At 36.3% G+C, this 18709-nt stretch overlaps 1 protein-coding gene across 1 annotated transcript in view; it reads left to right on the forward strand.

Annotated features, from left to right (window-relative positions):
* TTBK2 (tau tubulin kinase 2) overlaps nucleotides 1–18709 on the forward strand; it is a 157996-nt gene that overhangs the window by 93623 nt on the left and 45664 nt on the right. Inside the window, exons 6-9 of the mRNA XM_061182230.1 lie at nucleotides 1427–1531; nucleotides 12743–12808; nucleotides 16841–16933; nucleotides 17811–17936. Of these exons, the coding sequence (XP_061038213.1) occupies nucleotides 1427–1531; nucleotides 12743–12808; nucleotides 16841–16933; nucleotides 17811–17936 (390 nt within the window). The remainder of the gene's footprint in view (nucleotides 1–1426; nucleotides 1532–12742; nucleotides 12809–16840; nucleotides 16934–17810; nucleotides 17937–18709) is intronic.

Here is an 18709-nt window from a genome sequence, read left to right on the forward strand (position 1 = left end):
AAATACAAGGTAGTATTTTAATTTCTGTGGCAAAGATGTAAACTTAAAGTACATGTAACTTGCCTTTTAATTTAAAAAAAATGATAATTACAAGCTATAACTTACAATAAAGAGCTTTTCTCATACAATGAAAATGTTGCTCAGCAGCCAAATTAAAAATTATTAATGCTTCACTATTATTATTATATGTGTTAACATTGTCAATTACTTAGCCTTACACCTAAATTAATAGTTATTCTTTGGATTTCTTTTTCCTGATATTGGTTAAAAATATATACATATGTTGCTTTTAGATGTTGGCATTGTGTTCTTTGAACTATTTCTCAAGTGACAAATTATACTTATAAGAAACCATCAATTATGAAAGAGCTTGCTTTTTCTCCTGAGTGCTACAGTGCCATATATAGTATTTTTTTCTATTCTGTTTTTTCTTAGAAATTGTCATTTCTGTAACTGTGAAATATGTCTTTATTTTCTCTTTCTTGGTTTTTGTATTACAAGGGGAAATGACCCATTTCTGATATGCTGTATTTACTATAAATTTATCATATGTTGGTTGTTGCAGTTGAAAATTATTTCCATCTGTTGCTACATGATTTCTAAAATTAAACAGTTTACATGAAAATGCCAACTAAAATTAACATAGTTGAGTTAGACTTAATGTAACGTAGATATCTCCTGCTTTTATTTTTATGTCAAGTTAAACGTCATTATTTGAGAACCGTGGTGATTGAAGAGTTCCCCTTTTGATTAGAAAGCTCCCTAAGTAGAACAGTATTTTAAAATAAAACAGTATTTTAAAATAAAAGCCAACAATTCTATAACAATTTGACTTTTGACTTTTTTTTTTTTAAATAAATTCCCTTATATACCTATCTTTGCAAGTTTGTGGTCATTTAATGTTACATTTATTTTTATTAAGGGAAGAATGCAAAGTGTATTTTCCTTAAGTCTGTTTTGAAATGTTTCCTTAAATTGTATTTTAATTTTTACATGTAGTGAAATTCAGGTTCATGATGCTTATAGGAAATTCATTTCAATTTCTGAACTATGTATTCTATTTTGCTCACTCCTAGTTCCTCCCATTTTTAAAAGTAAGTAGTGACTAAGTCATTTAAGTAGTGACTTAGACTAGAATTTCAAGGAACTTAGAGTACTGATTCCAGTTAAGTCAGTGTTGTGTTTTATGTAAATTTATACAGTCACATAAATTTTTTGTTGCTCAAAGTTCACCTGATCCTAGGCATTAATAGAACCCACAGCAAAATTATGTATTAATATCCAGTAAACATCATTGACTAGAATAGTATGTTTGGGACATGTGTATTATATAGAGTTTAAATAGAAGAATTAAAATAGAGGAAGGATAAGGTATAAGGACTAAGTATAATAATAATATGTATATTTTCCTTCTTTATTTTTCTAGTCAAACTTTGCCATGGGTCGCTTTCCTAGTACATGTAGGAAATGTTACATGCTTGATTTTGGCTTGGCTCGACAATTTACCAATTCCTGTGGTGACGTCAGACCAGTAAGATTTTTCATATTATTATTAAATATTTGAGAATTAACTTATTATTTATAGTATCACGCTTTTTAAAGAAATGCTAATTGTGTATCAGAATGGATGTCATCCAAGAAGTATCATATAGATTTTATGATTACTTTATAGATGGTGTTAATTAATTTTATTATTGAGAGTTGTGGCTTTTAAAAACATGTACATTAGACGCAGATTTAGAGCAGTCTTATAAGAACACACATTACCGCTTTAGCATCAACAGTCTTTTTGCAGTCTGAGTCTCTTTGTACATCCTACTCTTCTATTTCAGTTACCATATTTTTCATACCCAGAATTTCCATTTGGTTCTTTTTAAAAATTTCTCTTTAGTGATATTCTCTGTTTGATATGGCATTGTAATTATACTTTCCTTACTTCTTTAGTCAAGCTTTCCTTTATTTCTTTGAACATATTTATAATGCCTACTTTGAAATCGTCTCCTGTTATATCCAACAGGAGAAGAATGTAGTCATTCTTATAGTCAGTTTCTGTTGCCTACTTTTTTTTTACATGTATGGGTCACACTTTCCTGTTTCTTTGCCTGTCTTATATTTTTTTGTTGTTGGAAACTGGACATTTTAGATAATATATTATAGCAATTCTGGGTACTGGTCCTCCCTTCCAGGGCTTGTTAGTGTTATTTGCTTATTTATATGTTTAGTGATTGACTAGATTATTTTATCCTTCCCCCACATCCCAAGCACATAGTGTTGAGTCTCTCTTGTTGCCCCTCAGGGAGGTGCAGCTTTGGGTCTGCCCATCGTCACCCTGGAATGACAGTGGTACTGGTAGGGCTCTCCTCCACACTTTTTCTGACCACATCCAGTTATTAAACCTGCTGATTGCTGGCTGATTGCTCTGTTGCTTAAAACAGTGCCCCAAGACGTACATTCCTTGACAGACTAATCCAATCAAATTGTGGCTCCTAAAATGGAATAGTTTTGGGTTTTTTTGGCCACTGCTGCAGGCTTGCAGGGTTAGTTCCCTGACCAGGGATTGAACCTGGGCCCTCAGCAGTGAGACCACAGAGTCCTAACCACTGGACTGGCAGGGAATTCCCTTCTGAGGTTATAGTTTGATGTTTGTTCTGACCTCAGAAGGGCTCCCCCACCTGTCTTGTTCCCCTGGTTCTCACCTGGCCAGCCTGTAGTCTAGGCTGTGTCCTCAGATCCACAAATCCTCCCAATTTGCTTTACTATAACCTCCACTATTTATGAGAGGGTCTTAAGTTTAATTAACTTCACTGTTGCAAATGAAATAAGTTCCTTTGGGAAGAGATTGGGAGATATCTTTTTTACAGCGTTCTTCTGTCCGCAGACAAAATCTCTGACCGAGGGCTCTGGAGTTGGGGGTGAGGACTATGGCAGACTTCTCTCTGAGTGACATCCTCTCTTAGGAGCAGGGCCCTCTGGTTGAGATCGGGACAGTAGCCTGAGGTCTCTTGGCTTGACTCTCCTGGCATGGAACCACTGCTTCATGAGCCGGGAGAAGGGCTTTTGGGGCCCCAGTATTTTCAGCACACCATGCCCAAGGTAGAGCCTTCATTCCATGAGTGGAAGCTGGGTGCAAGAAAGGGGCTTCCACCTCTGTACCACGCTTGCCCATGACAGCCTCCTCAGCAACAGGCAGCTGGGAGAAGATGAGAAATGCTGAAGTCCTGCTCCTACACGAAGAAAGCCCTCTGGCTCGGAACTGGGGAAGGAGGGAGCCCTGTGTTCTCGGCTGCAGCATCCTGGAGTGGAGCCACCCCTGCTGATCTGGAAGAAAGGAAGGAGGGGGAGCGGTTTTGGTTCAAATACCATAGACTCTAGCTTTTCTTACTGACTTTTCATGAATATGAAATAGCTGTTTCATCATTTGTTGTTTGCTCGAAGGACCATTTCCAGAGGCTATGGTTATTTTTTTAAATTATTTTTACCAGTTTTACTGGGGAGCAGGTCGGTAGAGCTCCTCATATTGTCATACTGGCAGTTGATCTCCCCCTACAGTTCTTTAATGTCTACTTTTATTTTTAATTTATTTTTTAATTGAAGTATAGTTGATACAGTGTTGTGTTATAATGTCTACTTTTATACTTTTTGTTTCAACTTGGTACTGACTATGATTTTCATTTCTAGCAGATTAGTTGCACAGAAGGTGAAACACTGGTTTTGAATGAGCTAACTATGTAATAATAGACTTGTATACAATAAATGTAAATTATATTTAAAATATAGGCACATGAAAATTTAAGCACCTAGAAATTATAAGAGAATCTTTTTGGTTCCGGTGAAGGTCTTGCATTAATAGATAGCAAGGCAGGTGATGAATTTGGGTCCAATGCAGCTGATTAGACTTGAATATATTTCTGGAGTCTCATTTCTATTCCAAGTATGTTTTTTTTTTTTTTTTTTTTTTTAGTTTTTAGAACATTATGAGGTTATTATTTATTCACTTATAAAACACTTACTAAATGAGTACAGATTATGTGTGAGGCATGGATCTAGGTGCTGGGACTGCAGCAGTGAACAGCAGACCAAAATGAGGTTCTTATGGAGGTTATATTTTAGTGGTGAAGACAGATAATATACAAATAAATACATAATTATAGATTGTGATAAATTCTACAAAAAAAAACAACAGAAAGCAGGGTATTGACATAGAGAGTGATGGGCAGTGAGGCTAGGAGACTATTTTAGAGGTACTAGTTAGAAAAGACTTCTCTAAGGAGGTATTGAGTTGAGAGTTGAATGAAGTATGAGAGCGGGCTGTGTGATTTTCTGGAAAGAGAGTGCTCCAGGCAAAGGGAACAGCAAGTGCAAAGACTCTGAGGCAGAGTAAGTTTGGTATATTCAAGGAAAAGGAGGGAGGCCACTGTGGCTGTAGCATGGCATAGCATAGTGTGGTGGGTAAGTGGAGAGAGACGAGGTTTAGGAGGTTGGTAGGCCCCAGAATGTGAATGATTTTGCCAAGAGATGGATTTTATTCTAAGTGTGATAGGAAGCAGGGTTGTTGCATAATATGTTACATGCTCTGTCAATAAGCTAACTATAGAGTTATATACAGAAGTAGGTTATATTTAAAACGTAGCCACATGAGAATTTAAGTGCCTTGAAATTGTGGGAAGACTATCTTCAGTTCTATCAATGTTCTTGTATTAATTGGTATTCGGGCAGGTAAAGAATTTAGTTTCTATGTAGTGTATTGGATTTGAATATATTTCTGGAATCCCACTTCTATTCTGAATAGCAGTTTTTCAATTCTTAGGACTTTTTTTTTTTTAAATCACTCTGTGAAGAAGAGACTATTGAGAGCAAGAGTGGAATCAGAAAGACAAGTTAAAAGGCTAATGCCGTGGTCCAGTGGTCATTGCTGGTGGCTGGGACTTAGGGCATTAGGGTGATACAATGAACATGGTGGAAAATGCTTATATTTAGGATATATTTTAAAGATGTATTTAATAGGACTTCCTTCTGGATTTGATACTGAAATGTGAAGGGAAAAGAAGAGTCAAGAATGACTTCTAACTTTTTGTCCTGAAACCATGATAGAGATGAAGGCTGAAGTGTGGATTTGATGAGGGAAAAACGGAAGTTCTCTTTTCTTTTTTTTTTAAAGCTTTCTTAGTTTTTTTTTTTTTTTTAATTTTAAAAATTTTTTAATTTTTGGCTGCATTGGGTCTTCGTTGCTGCGCATGGGCTTTCTCTAATTGCAGTAAGCGGGGGCCACACTTCGTTGCGGTACATGGGCTTCTCATTGCGGTGGCTTCTCCTGTTGCGGAGCACAGGATCTAGGCACGTGGGCTTCAGTAGTTGTGGCTTGCGGGCCCTAGAGTGCAGGCTCAGTAGTTGTGGCGCATGGCCTTAGTTGCTCTGCAGCATGTGGGATCCTTCCAGACCAGGGATCGAACTCGTGTCCCCTGCGATGGCAGGCGGATTCTTAACCACTGCACCACCAGGGAAGTCCCCGGAAGTTCTATTTTTCTAAAAGTTAAGTTTAAAATGCCTCTTAGATTCTAGATGGAAATAATAAGAAGTTGACTTGATATAGTAATCTGTAGCTCAAAGGAGATATCAGGGATGGAGATAATATAAATGTAAGAATCATTTGCTCCCAATGTTTAAAAGTAATTTTAAAAAATGGAACTAGATTAGATCAGCTAGGGAAAAGGTATAGCTAGAAAATAAGAGAGGTCTGAGTCTGAGCCATTGAGACACTTTAGCAACTTGATAATGGACAGAAAAGAACTATGAATTAGCAAAGAACAGTGGGGAGGAGGATTGGCCAGTGAGGTAGGAGGAAAATCAGGAGACTGTGGTATCTTGAGAGCCAAGTGAACAAAGTTCTTCAAATATGTGGGGTGCTACTGATGCTACTGATAGGTCAAGGAAGGTAGGAACTGAGAACTGATCATCTGGATTTGGCAAGATGGAAGTGACTGGTGACTTTTATAAAAGTGATTCTGTAGAGCAATGAAAACTAAATTGGAGCAGGTTAAAGAAAGTGTTGGGGAGAGGATGTGGAGAAAGGGAATATAAGTAAAACAGGGAAGTAGTTGTAAGGGAAGTAAAATCCTTCCCTCCTTCCCTAGTTTATTTTTTTAAAATGTCAGCTATTGTAGCATGCTCGTGTTTTAATATTAGTAGTGCTCCAGGAGACATGAAAAAAATTGATGATGTAGGACAGAGCAGGAACAATCATAGCCAAGTTCTTGCAAGCTGTTAGGGGAAGGAATCCTGGCACAATGGTGAGGATAGCCCATTATTAGAGCAGGAACACTTCTTCCACTGTAACTGAGAAAAGGTAGAATAAATGGACACAGATACAGGTAGGCATTTAGATTTGGTGGTGGAAGTTGAAGTTCTCTCATGGCTTTTATTTTCTCAGTGAAGAAAGAGACAAGGCCTTTTGCTGAGAGTGCAAAATGGTGTTGGAGGTTGAGGAGAGAAGAGCACGTGTGAAATAGTTATGGAAGGGGAGAGAGCAAACTGACTGGGAAAATATAATAGATTGCTGGGCTGTGCTGAAAGCTCATTTGAGTATGATGGTAATTTAAGGTAAGATTGTCAGTACAATCCTTTTTCTCTATATACTTTTAACTGCTTGTTTAGAGGTACAGTTTAGTCTATGAATTGAGTTTAACCAGGGTTGGGGTCAGGTTAGCACTATGGAAGAAAGAGGGAATATCATTGTGGTTGAATGTAGCCCAGGCTGTGTAAGGAGTTAACTTTCCCTTTATTTATGTCTTAATAGCTAGTTCCTTTTAGAGTTTTTATGCCAGTAGGATTTCATAATTTTCTTTAAAACTCTTAAATCTCAAGTAAAATTACTTTCTGACTTTTTGGATCATAATTATGATTGAAATCATTTTCTTATATTGTTCTACTAATATAAAATCAAAAGTTGCCTGTGTAGATTTCTTTTATATAGTACAATTTTGTTTATTTATTGCTTTTAAGAAACTTGAATTGAGTTGCTTGGATTCTCTAGGTATGCCATCATGTTATCTGCAAAAACCAATATTTCTTTTTTTTTTTTTCCTTGCTATGTGTATTCTAGAAGAGTGTAAAAAACATATATAAAAATTTTAAGGAAGACTGTCAAAACATCCATGGCCTCCATCTAGGTTAAGAAATAGTTCATTACCACCTTAGAAGTGTTCTGTGGGTCGGTCACTTCCTGAGCACATCCCTTTTCCTTCTTCAAGCTCCTTCAATGGAGCTCCCTGCAAAGATGGAAGTGCCTGTATGTGTACTGTCTTATATGGTAGCCACTAGCCACATGTGGCTATTGAGCACTTGAATTGTGGCCAGAGCAAGTGAGGAACTGAATTTTAAATTTCGTTTAGTTTTAAGTTGCTATTATAGTGGCCATTGCAGCCATAACCTACATTCTATATTTTGCATTAACCAGTCCCTTGCTTTGCTTTCTTCTTTCTTCTATAGACCCGAGGGTACTTGTTTTGGAGTATGGAGCAGATTCAGGGAGATGTTGTAAAATAGTACAGTTATCATGTACCCTTCACCTAGCTTCCCCCAATGATGACATCTTACATAATCATAATACATTGTCAAAACTAGGAAACTGTTATTGGGATACTATTATTAACTCAAGTACAGACCTGAGTCAGATTTCACTATTTTTTACATACACTTTTCCTTTCAGGGGAGGTGTGGTATATGAAATTTTATCACACATATAGATTCATATAACCAACAGCCCAATCAGGATATAAAACTATTCCATCACCACAGAGAAACTCCCTCAAAACATAAATGTGTATTTATTTTTCCAAACTTATGATATAGGATCGTCAGTCAGAATGCATTACAAAGGGAATAATGGATCATATCTGTTACACTAGTGATACTAGCAAGTTGTTTATGTGGTTGGTTTTGAGAGCCTCTACTGTTTTTTGTTTGTTTGTTTTTTATGAATTTATTTATTTATTAACTTATTTTTGGCTGTGTTGGGTCTTCGTTGCTGCATGCGGGCTTTCTCTAGTTGTGGCAAGTGGGGGCTACTCTTAGTTGCGGTGCGTGGGGTCCTCATTGCGGTGGCTTCTCTTGTTGCGGAGCACGGGCTCTAGGCGTGCGGGCGTCAGTAGTTGTGGCATGTGGGAGAGCCTCTACTGTTTATAACATTTAAGATGTATTAGTTGTATCAAATAGGGATGTGAGATAAAAAGAAGTTGTGTGTGTCTCTGTATATATATTTGCAGTACTTTCGTCCATACAGTTTTGGAGTTGAACTTCTGTTTACTTAGTGATTTGAATCTGCATGTTCATGTTTTCCCTCCTGATTTAGAGGATGCCCCAGTTTCTTTAGCCCTTGAGCTGGCATCTTACATTGGCCCTTTGTGTCTAAGCTCTTGGAATGCCATGTTTTCTCCTGCTGCTTCCTTCTTAACCATTCAGCTGAAACTTCCAGTGCCTAGGGCTATAGTGTCCTACTTAAGAAAAAATTTTAAATGTTACCATTCCAGAATTTCATCTATTTTCTTATTTCCATTGAGGGTTTTTTTTTCTTTTTTTTTATAAATTTATTTATTTATTTATATTTATTTTTGGCTGTGTTGGGTCTTTGTTTCTGTGCGAGGGCTTTCTCCAGTTGCGGCGAGCGGGGGCCACTCTTCATCGCGGTACGCGGGCCTCTCACCGTCGTGGCCTCTCCCGTTGCGGAGCACAGGCTCCAGACGCGCAGGCTCAGTAGTTGTGGCTCACGGGCTTAGTCTCTCCGCGGCATGTGGGATCTTCCCAGACCAGGGCTCGAACCCGTGTCCCCTGCATTGGCAGGCAGACTCCCAACCACTGCGCCACCAGGGAAACCCCATTGAGGGTTTTATTACATAGTTCTCCATGCTTTTTTCCCCTCCTGATCCTTTCCTTTTGGTAGCAGTAGGTCTAGGCTTATACCTGAAGTCCTTCCCTTCTTCTGGATTTATTCTCCTAGGAGCTCATTCTGTCTCTGACATTCATCCCCGCCTTTGCTGCTTCTGTCCTTGTACTAGTCTTGTGGTTTCTTGTTTGGATTATTAAAATAGTTTCCTCACTGGTCTCTCTACCTTCTCCTTCCAATCTATCCTTTATACTTCCAGCGGAGTAGACATCCCAAGCACTTTCTCAATCATGTTACTTCCTTACTTAAAATTTTTTATAAATTCCATTTGCCTCTACCTTATAAGCCAAACAACATATGACGTTTAAGGCCATCCTTCATTTGATTCCAACCTACTTTTCCATTATTTTCTCTCACCCTTTGCTTCAACCATACCAAATTCTTTTCCCTAACACTTAACAGTAGTTTTGTCCCTTTTTGCATTGTTCACTGTGTTCTTTTTAAAATGCATTTCCTTTTCTCTTTCTGACTGACTTCACTCTGTATGACAGCCTCTAGGTCCATCCACATCTCTACAAATGACCCAATTTCGTTCCTTTTCATGGCTGAGTAATAGTCCATTTTATATATGTACCACATCTTCTTTATCCATTCCTCTGTTGATGGACATTTAGGTTGCTTCCATATCCTGGCTATTGTAAGTAGTGCTGCAATGAACATTGGGATACATGTGTCTTTTTGAATTACGTGGTATCTAGAAAAATGGTAGAGATGATCTTATTTGCAAAGCAGAAATAGAGACACAGAGAGAGATCAAACTTATGGATACGAAGGGGGAAAGGGAGAGGGTGGGATGAATTGGGATATTGAGATTGACATATATACACTCTTGATACTATGTATAAAATAGATAACTAATGAGAACCTATTGTATAGCACAGGGAACTCTACTCAATGCTCTTTGGCAACCTAAATGGGAAGGAAATCCAAAAAAGAGGGGATATATGTATACATATAGCTGATTCACTTTGCTATACAGTAGAAACTAACACAACATTGTAAAGCAACTATACTCCAATAAAAATTAATTAATAAATAAATAAATAAAATGCATTTCCTCCTTCCTGTTGTAATTCTGTCAGTCCTTTAAGGCTCAATTTATTTTTTCTTTTTCATTTTCACTTAAATATCGAGGTGCTTTTTTTCTTTTTCTTTTTAAAAATTGAAGTGTAGTTGATTTACAGTATATTAATTTCAGGTGTACAACATAGTGATTGAATATTTTTATAGATTATACTCCATTTAAAGTTATTACAAAATATTGGCTATATTCCCTGTGCTATATAATACTTCCTTTTAGCTTATTTATTTTATATATAGTAATTTGTATCTCTTAATCACCTACCCCTGTCTTGCCCCCTCCCCATTTTTCTCCCCAGTGGCAACCACAGTTTATTCTCTTTGTCTGTAAGTCTGTTTCAAGTCTGTTTTTTTATATTCATTTGTTTGTTTCATTTTTTAGATTCCACATATAAGTGATAACATACAGTATTTGTCATTCTCTATATGACTTATTTCACTAAGCATAATACCCTCCAGGTTCATCATGTTGTTGCAAGTGGTAAAATTTTGTTCTTTTTAAGGCTGAGTAATATTCCATTGTGTGTGTGTGTGTGTGTGTGTGTGTGTGTGTGTGACATCTTCCTTATCTATTCATAAGTTGATGGACACTTAGGGTGCTTCTGTATCTTGGCTATTGTAAATAATGCTGCTATGAACATTGAGGTGCATGTATCTTTTTGAATTAGTGTTTTCATTTTCTTTGGATATATACCCAGGAGTGGAATTTCTAGATCATATTGTCTATGTGCTATTTTTAGTTGTTTTGGGAACCTCCAGACTGTTTTTCATAGTGGCTGCATCAATTTACATTCCCACTAACAGTGTACAAGGGTTCCCTTTCTTCCCCGTCCTCACCAACATTTATTATATGTGTTCTTTTTGATGATAGCCATTCTAACAGGTGTGGTTTTGATTTGGATTTCCCTTATGATAAGCAGTGTTGAGCGTCTTTTCATGTGCTTCTTGGCCATCTATATGTCGTCTCTAGAAAAATATCTATTCAGGTTTTCTGCCTATTTTTTAATCGGGTTTTTTTTTTTGATATTGAGTTGAATGAGCTGTTTATATATTTTGGATATTAACCCCTATTGGTCATATCATCTGTGAATATTTTCTCCCATTCAGTAGGTTGTCTTTTCATTTTTTCAGTGGTTTCCTTTGCTGTGCAAAAGCTTTTAAGTTTAATTAGTTTAATTTGTTTACTTTTGCTTTTGTTTCCTTTGCCTGACAGATCTAAAAAATTGCTACGATATATGTCAGAGTGTCTGCCTGTGTTTTCTTCTAAGGATTTTATGATTTCTGGTCTTACATTTAAGTCTTTAATCCATATTGGGTTTATTTTTATATATGGTGTGAGACAATGTTCTAATTTCATTCTTTTACATGTAGCTGTCCAGTTTTCCAAGACCACTTATTGAAGAGACTGTCTTTTCTCCATTTATATTCTTGCCTCCTTTGTCATAGATTAATTGACTGTAATTGTGTGGGTTTATTTCTGGGCTCTCTATACTGTTCCATTGATATATGTGTCTATTTTTTGTGCCAGTACCATGCTGTTTTGATTACTGTAGCTTTGTAGTATAGTCTTAAGTCAGGGAATGTGATACCTTCAGCTTTGTTCTTTTTTCTCAAGATTGCTTTGGCGTCTAGGTATTTATTTTAATAAAACATGCTCTTAGGTTACTAACCACTCTCACCTTTTACTTTCTTTTTCTTTAAAGATGTTTTTAAACATAAGTTTTGGAAATATATTCATATGGTACAAAAATAAAAGAATTAAAAATTCATCAAAAGTAAACACTTCTGCATTTTGAAAAAACACTATTAAGCAAATGAAAAGTCAAATCACAGACTGGAATAAAATATTTGCAAAACACACATCTGGCAGAGGACTTTATATCCAGAATCTATAAGCAACTCTCAAAACTCAATAATAAAGAAACAAACCTATAAAAATAAGCAAAAGATTTGGATAGGCATTTCATTAAAGAATAGATACTACAGATGGCAAATAAGTACATGAACAAATTCTGAACATCTTTAGTTAGTAGGGAAATGCAAATTAAAACCACAGTGAGATACCATTACACAGTAATTAAAATAGTTAAACCTAAAAAACCAGACAATTCTAAGTGCTAAGGAGGGACAGAAATCAGAGGTTGCCAGCCAGACACTGGGAGTCAAGGGAGGGGATTGACTATAAAGGGCATTAAGGGAACTCTTGGGGTAATAGTACCCAATAACTTAAGTTTATGAATATGTGAATTACATGTGCAGGGAGAGGTACAAGTTGCCACCATCTTTGAATTGAGTTTGAATGATATAGCCAAGACACAGAGAGGTTGGCATCTTATTTTACTTAGACCTCATGGTCTTAATATACTTATTTGTAACCAGAGCCTGAATATTAATGTGTATACTATGATGCTTGTCATGAAAGCATTTATGTTTTCTAGTGTACAGAGTTTATTTGTCATAAATCCTACTTTATTTTAAAATGGTAGGAAAAAATGGGAGTCATTGATAACTAAAATGGGACTCATTGATAACTAATATGTTTTAAATATATGATTTAGAGATATTCTCTAATTTTTATAATTTCACAACTATTAAAAAAGTTAGAAATTTAAGTAGTGTTTTCTTGACAATAATACACGTTTCTCCCTTCTACTTCATGGGCTCAAGTGTGCTGAATCTTATGCTATTTAAAGCTCAGTTACTATTCTTTGCTTGGTTTTGTAGCCTCGAGCTGTGGCAGGCTTTCGAGGGACAGTTCGTTACGCATCAGTCAATGCTCATCGGAACAGGGTAGGTATGTGAACTAGAGTCGTGGCTGTATAAGCATGCTGATGCTTGAATCAGATTGCCTTCTTCACATTAGAGTACAGAGGTGTGGAAAGTGCTTGGGAGCAGAAGGAAAGGTGTTAGAAATACTAACGCATGGTATGGTGTATAGTGGATAGATAATAGATGTGTGCAGCTGCATAGAAAATAGAATTTAATTTGGCAGAAAATATAATGGCTAATTATGTATATGTCTATGGGGAATCTTGTGTCCTTAATTAGATATAAGTATTAAATTTACTATAGAATTTTGAAAAAAGAAAATATCTGTGTTCTATTTCAAGAAGTTATTTGGGAGTTCATACTATCAATACCTAATAAAGGAGGTCATTTTATCTGTAATATACATCTAATCTGTGATATCCCCTCTCCATCAAACTTGTTTTCATGAAGATCTAAAGTATAGCAACTTAAAATTTTTTTTTCATCTTAGTACATTATACCTCTCCTCTTGGGTTAAATTAAAAAAATTTCTCTCTCTTTTTAACTTTCATTCTTTTGTTTTGCTCTAAAATTTTTTTTCCTCATCCTGAACCTTAGTTATGAATAGGAAAGGTGGGTACTTTATGGATTCTCTATTCTTGAACTTGTTTGGACAGAGTTGAGAAATAGTCTACTTGATTTAAAACCACAGCATTCTCTTGATAAAATGAAGAGAAATCTTTTCTTGGTCTTTTGTTACCTTATTCTTGTTCTGTGAAGCCAAAACTGCTTTAATAAAAACTAGACCAGGACTTCCCTGGTGGCGCAGTGGTTAAGAATCTGCCTGCCAATGCAGGGGTCATGGGTTCGAGCCCTGGTCTGGGAAGATCCCACATGCCCCGGAGCAACTAGGCCTGTGTGCCACAACTACTGAGCCTGCACTCTAGAGCCCGCGAGCCACAACTACTGAGCCCATGCGCCACAACTACTGAAACCCGTGTGCCTAGAGCCTGTGCTCCGCAACAGGAGAAGCCACTGCAATGAGAAGCCTGCGCACCTAAACAAAGAGTAACCGCTGCTCACCGCAACTAGAGAAAGCCTGCATGCAGCAATGAAGACCCAACGCAGCCAAAAATAAATAAATTAAAAAAAAATAATAACTTGACCAATGCTAAATGTAATAGGAAGAGAATGCTGTGGTTTTATATGCTATGCTTCAGTTAATTTGGTTTCTTAGGATGTGATTATAAATTGAAAATAGGAAAAGTATTTTTATCAGTGTGTAGCACTCTGCCAAGCATTTTAACTCATTTGGTTTGATTCAGTGTTGCTTTATTTTATGGTATTTAGTTAATTATTCTACCTTGAAAAGAAAGTATGCATCCTCCAGATAGATTTTTGCAAAAGTTTAGAAGTACTATGCTTTCTAATTAATTCTATTAAAGAATATGTCCACATTGGAATCTTTGGAATAGGACATTCTTTTTGAGATAAGCATAAACATTTTCAGAGATCATAATAGCTATATAAACATTTTCAAAATAGCTACTAGAAACAGATTTTATATATATATATATATATTTTTTTTTTTTTTAATTTGAAGAGTAGGGATTTCTTCTAAAAGGCTTTCCAGCATAGAGTGCTCTATCAGTTGCTCTGTTAACCTGCTTATTAATCTTGGTAGAGAAATTTGATAGTGTATAGCAGTGGTTCTTACCCTTCTTTTCTGCTCCCAACACACCTGAGGAGTAGAATGCTTTACACAGTAACAGCTTCACAACAGTGATTGTCAGTGTATGTGGTGACACAGGAGTGCAGCTAGTGGAACCTTGAGAGGGTCTTGTCTAATTTAAAAAGAATTCCCAGGTAATTCTAAAATATACTTCTTTCTCCCATACTCTGCGACCATGATTGGATAATTTCTAAACTTAATACACTGCATTTGTATTTTTTGGGTACCTAAATTTTAAACTTTTTTTTTTTTAAGTAGAAGCAAGTTTATTTAGAGAATCTTAAACTTTTAACGTAAATAATTCCCAAACGATACAAGGACTTTTCAAAATACTTGAAGAACTCTGTTTACTTCATCTCATTGTTTTCCTTCATTTTAATCCTTTGTTAATATTTGTTTTATGTCAATACTTTGAAGAAATTATTTTACTTTCCTCTGATTCTATGGTTGCTACTGAGATCTTTGTCCATGTATTGTTGTTCCTTTGTATTTAATTTGTCCTTTTTTTCTTGACTACTTTTGATATCTTCTCTTTGTCTTTGGTGTCCTGCAGATATGTTCAAATGTGCCTTGGTGTGGATTTCTTTTGTTTTGAGATTTGTTTTGCTTCCTGAACATTCACATCTTTCATCTATTCTGGAAGATTCTCAGACATTGCTTGTTTAAATGTTGCCTCTTTTCCTTTCTCTCTGTACCTTTATTTTCGTATCTCCAAATTGATGCATATTAAACCTTCTTGTTCTGTCTTCCATGCCTTTTAAGTTCACTCTCAGATTTTCTCTTTTGGTCTCTTTTTTGCATTCTAGATAATTTCTTCAGATCTGTCTTCTAGTTCATTAATTCTTTTTTTCTGTTGTGTTTGATCAGCTTTTAACCTGTCCATTGAGTGTGGGTTTTTGTTGTTGTTGTTGGTGGTGGTGGTGTTTTGGCTGTGCCACGCAGCTTGTGGGATCTTAGTTCCCTGACCGGGGATTGAACCCGGGCCCTTGGCAGTGAAAGCACCTAACCACTGGACCGCCAGGGAATTCCCTAACCATTGAGTTTGTAATTTCATATTTGTGCTTTTCGTTTCTAAATGTTCTTTTTAGTCCTTTTATAAATCTAAGTGGTCTTTTTATTTGCGGGGAGAGAATATGCTTCCTTTCTTGTGACTTTGATTCTATTTTTTAAACATTTTAAATATCTTATTTCATATTCTGTATCTTATAATTCCATTCTGAAATTCTTGGATATCTAATTCTGCTCTTTATAGTTTTTCTTGCCATTAGTTTATGGTAGCTTGCTTTCTAATATATTTTATAATTTCAAGTAATGAACTTATATTTGGTGGGGCTTTATCTATAGGAATTCAATTAGGTCTGAATTTAAGGGTATCTTGAGAGGATTTTCATTTGCATCTATCATTACTGTAGGACAGGATCACCCAGAAAACACTTAATTTCTGGGCCTGGTTTCCTGGACCACACAAACAATATAAATTTAAACCCCAGATCTGAGTGAGGGGTAGTCCTATGGTAACAAATTCTCAGGGCAAATTTTTTTTAACCACTCACTTTATCTTTTTGATAGTGGTCAAATTTTACAGAAAAAAATTATTGTAGTGTAACATACATACCAAATACTGCACTAAAGATAGTCCTTTGAGGTCCCTAGCTATATTTTGGAGGTAGAGGTGGGGAAGTGTCTCAGTTACAAATCCTGTCTTGTGTAGGCTCAATGGTTTTACACCTGTCCCCTTCATGATTGATAAAACCCTTGTTGATAAACCTATGACAAATGCCCCCAAAACAGCCAAAGCCAGAGCTTCAGTATTAGGTTGCTTCTCACGTTTCCAGCTTTCTTTTAATTTTAGCTCTTAAGATTTCCTTTGCTTTTTTTTTTTTTAATTATTGTGGTAAAGAACACATAACATTAAATTTACCACCTTAACCATTTTTAGGTATACAATTCAGTAGTGTTAAGTATATTCATATTATTGTGCAACAGATTTCTAGAACTTTTGCATTTTGCAACACTGAAACTGTACCCACTAAACACTAATTCCCCTCTCCCCCTTCCTCCAAGCCCTTGGCAACCACCTTCCTATACTAATTAGTGAACTCATTTATTAATTAATGGGCTCTTAATTATTTCCAGCATTTCTGGGTTTTGGCATGTTCTTTGTATCAAAAGTTTTTCAGTATATCTGTTATGTAGATTGCTGTATAGCTATACATATGCATAGATATACCTACCAGATAGTTTTACAGGAAAATGAAACACAATAGTTAGGCCTTAGATGATGTAATGTACTCACAAGGAGTGGTAATGTAATGTGACTGAATTCTCTTTTGCTTATGAAGGAAATGGGAAGACATGATGACCTTTGGTCCTTATTCTACATGTTGGTGGAATTTGTGGTTGGTCAGCTGCCTTGGAGAAAAATAAAGGACAAGGTAATTTTGGAAATGGAAATGTTAGGACTTCCCTGGTGGTTCAGCGGTTAAGACTCCACGCTCCCAGTTCAGGGAGCCCGGGTTCAATCCCTGGTCAGGGAACTAGATCCCACATGCCACAGCTAAGAGCCTGCATGCCGCAACTAAAGATCCCGCATGCCACAACTAAGACCCGGCACAGCCAAATAAATATTTAAAAAATAAAAATAAAACCTTTAAAAAGAAATGGAAATGTTAGTTTTGGTAGGGGAAGGAGTAAAAATTTCTGGGTAGGCATTTTTGTTGAGATTATACTTATGCATAAGAATTAAAAGTTACAAACATTTTCACTATATCCCAATAGTATATTTTTCTTTCTATGAGCTGATATTAGAGATATAATTAATGTTATGACTTTTTTTATGTACATGGAGAATAGATACTAATTTAAGTACAATTGTCATTTCTGATTTGACTTCTAGCCCTCCCTCTTAGGTTTTATTTTTACTAGTTCTCTTTTTTTCTTTTTTATAAGTCAATTAGGCTTTTAGTTTTTAATTGTCACATTATATTGTTTGATTTAAAAACTATAAATGCATGTGTTGATAAAGAAAAGTAGACCAGATTTAAGGTCAGCTCTTTCTTTTGGGGAGCTATCTGTTCACTGATGCAGAACTGTGTTACCCCTTTGGTTCTGCACTACAGTCCCCTCCCCCTGCCCCCTTAAAGCAGTGTGCATTAAGCTGTTAGCTATTAGTAAGAGCTCAGTTCTTGCTCTATGCTTAATTACCCGCTGTCTCATTCTGTAGTACATACCCTTGAGACTGTTACTGAGAGGCTCTTAATGTGTAGCTGCCAAGAGAAATTGACTTTGGTTCCTTTTCTCTTTACTCCCCAGGAACAAGTGGGCTCTATTAAGGAGAGGTATGACCACAGGCTTATGTTGAAACATCTCCCTCCAGAATTCAGCATCTTTCTGGACCACATCTCCTCTTTGGATTATTTTACAAAACCAGACTACCAGGTAATCATCTTTGTGAGTTCTGTGGGTTAATTCTTCTCTCTCATTTAGTCTGTCTTCACTCATTGTACTGTTGAGGGTGCTGTAAATGAGTATGGGAAGTCCCTAGAATAATACTATTTTAATACATCCTGAGAAATGTGGTTAAATTGACTGATGATGACAGTGTCCACGTCCGCACGTGAGCGCACGTGTGTTTCCTCCGTTCTGGACGAACGTACTTCATTAGAGTTTTAGGTTTGTTCATCATGTAACATTTTAACTGTTCCTGCGGTGGTTCTTCTGGTGTATAGAATTGCTGATAGTTCAAATTATGAAAATCCTATAGCTAATTTATTGACCAGAAGGAAATGTCCAACTAGGTAATGTATCTGTCGAGGGCTTGAGGGCTGCATAGTGTATGTTAATATGCTATGGGACAGCAGTCAGTGAAGATTACTGGCTCCGTTTTGTCTGTAGTGAGTGAAACATTTCCTCAGAGCATCAGTTAATGAGGCCTTACAAGGGTGACTAGGATTACCACAAATTGCATCCCTAACCCCAACCAGCTAGATTTCAGAAGATTCTGTTGCTCTCAGGGGGAACTTGGTCAGAGCTTAATGTGAGATAATCACTACCACTGAAAACATAAATGCAAGGCACACATTGATTAATAATAATAATTTAAAAAAATATATTAGTGTATCATTTTTATCTACAAAGGACAACATACAGGCTTTACTGCCTGTTAATGAAAGTTTCATATTCTAAAGTGTTGTCAGTGTCAAAAGACTAAA

This window comes from Eubalaena glacialis, chromosome 2 (assembly GCF_028564815.1).
Source record: "Eubalaena glacialis isolate mEubGla1 chromosome 2, mEubGla1.1.hap2.+ XY, whole genome shotgun sequence".
Classification (NCBI taxonomy): domain Eukaryota; kingdom Metazoa; phylum Chordata; class Mammalia; order Artiodactyla; family Balaenidae; genus Eubalaena; species Eubalaena glacialis.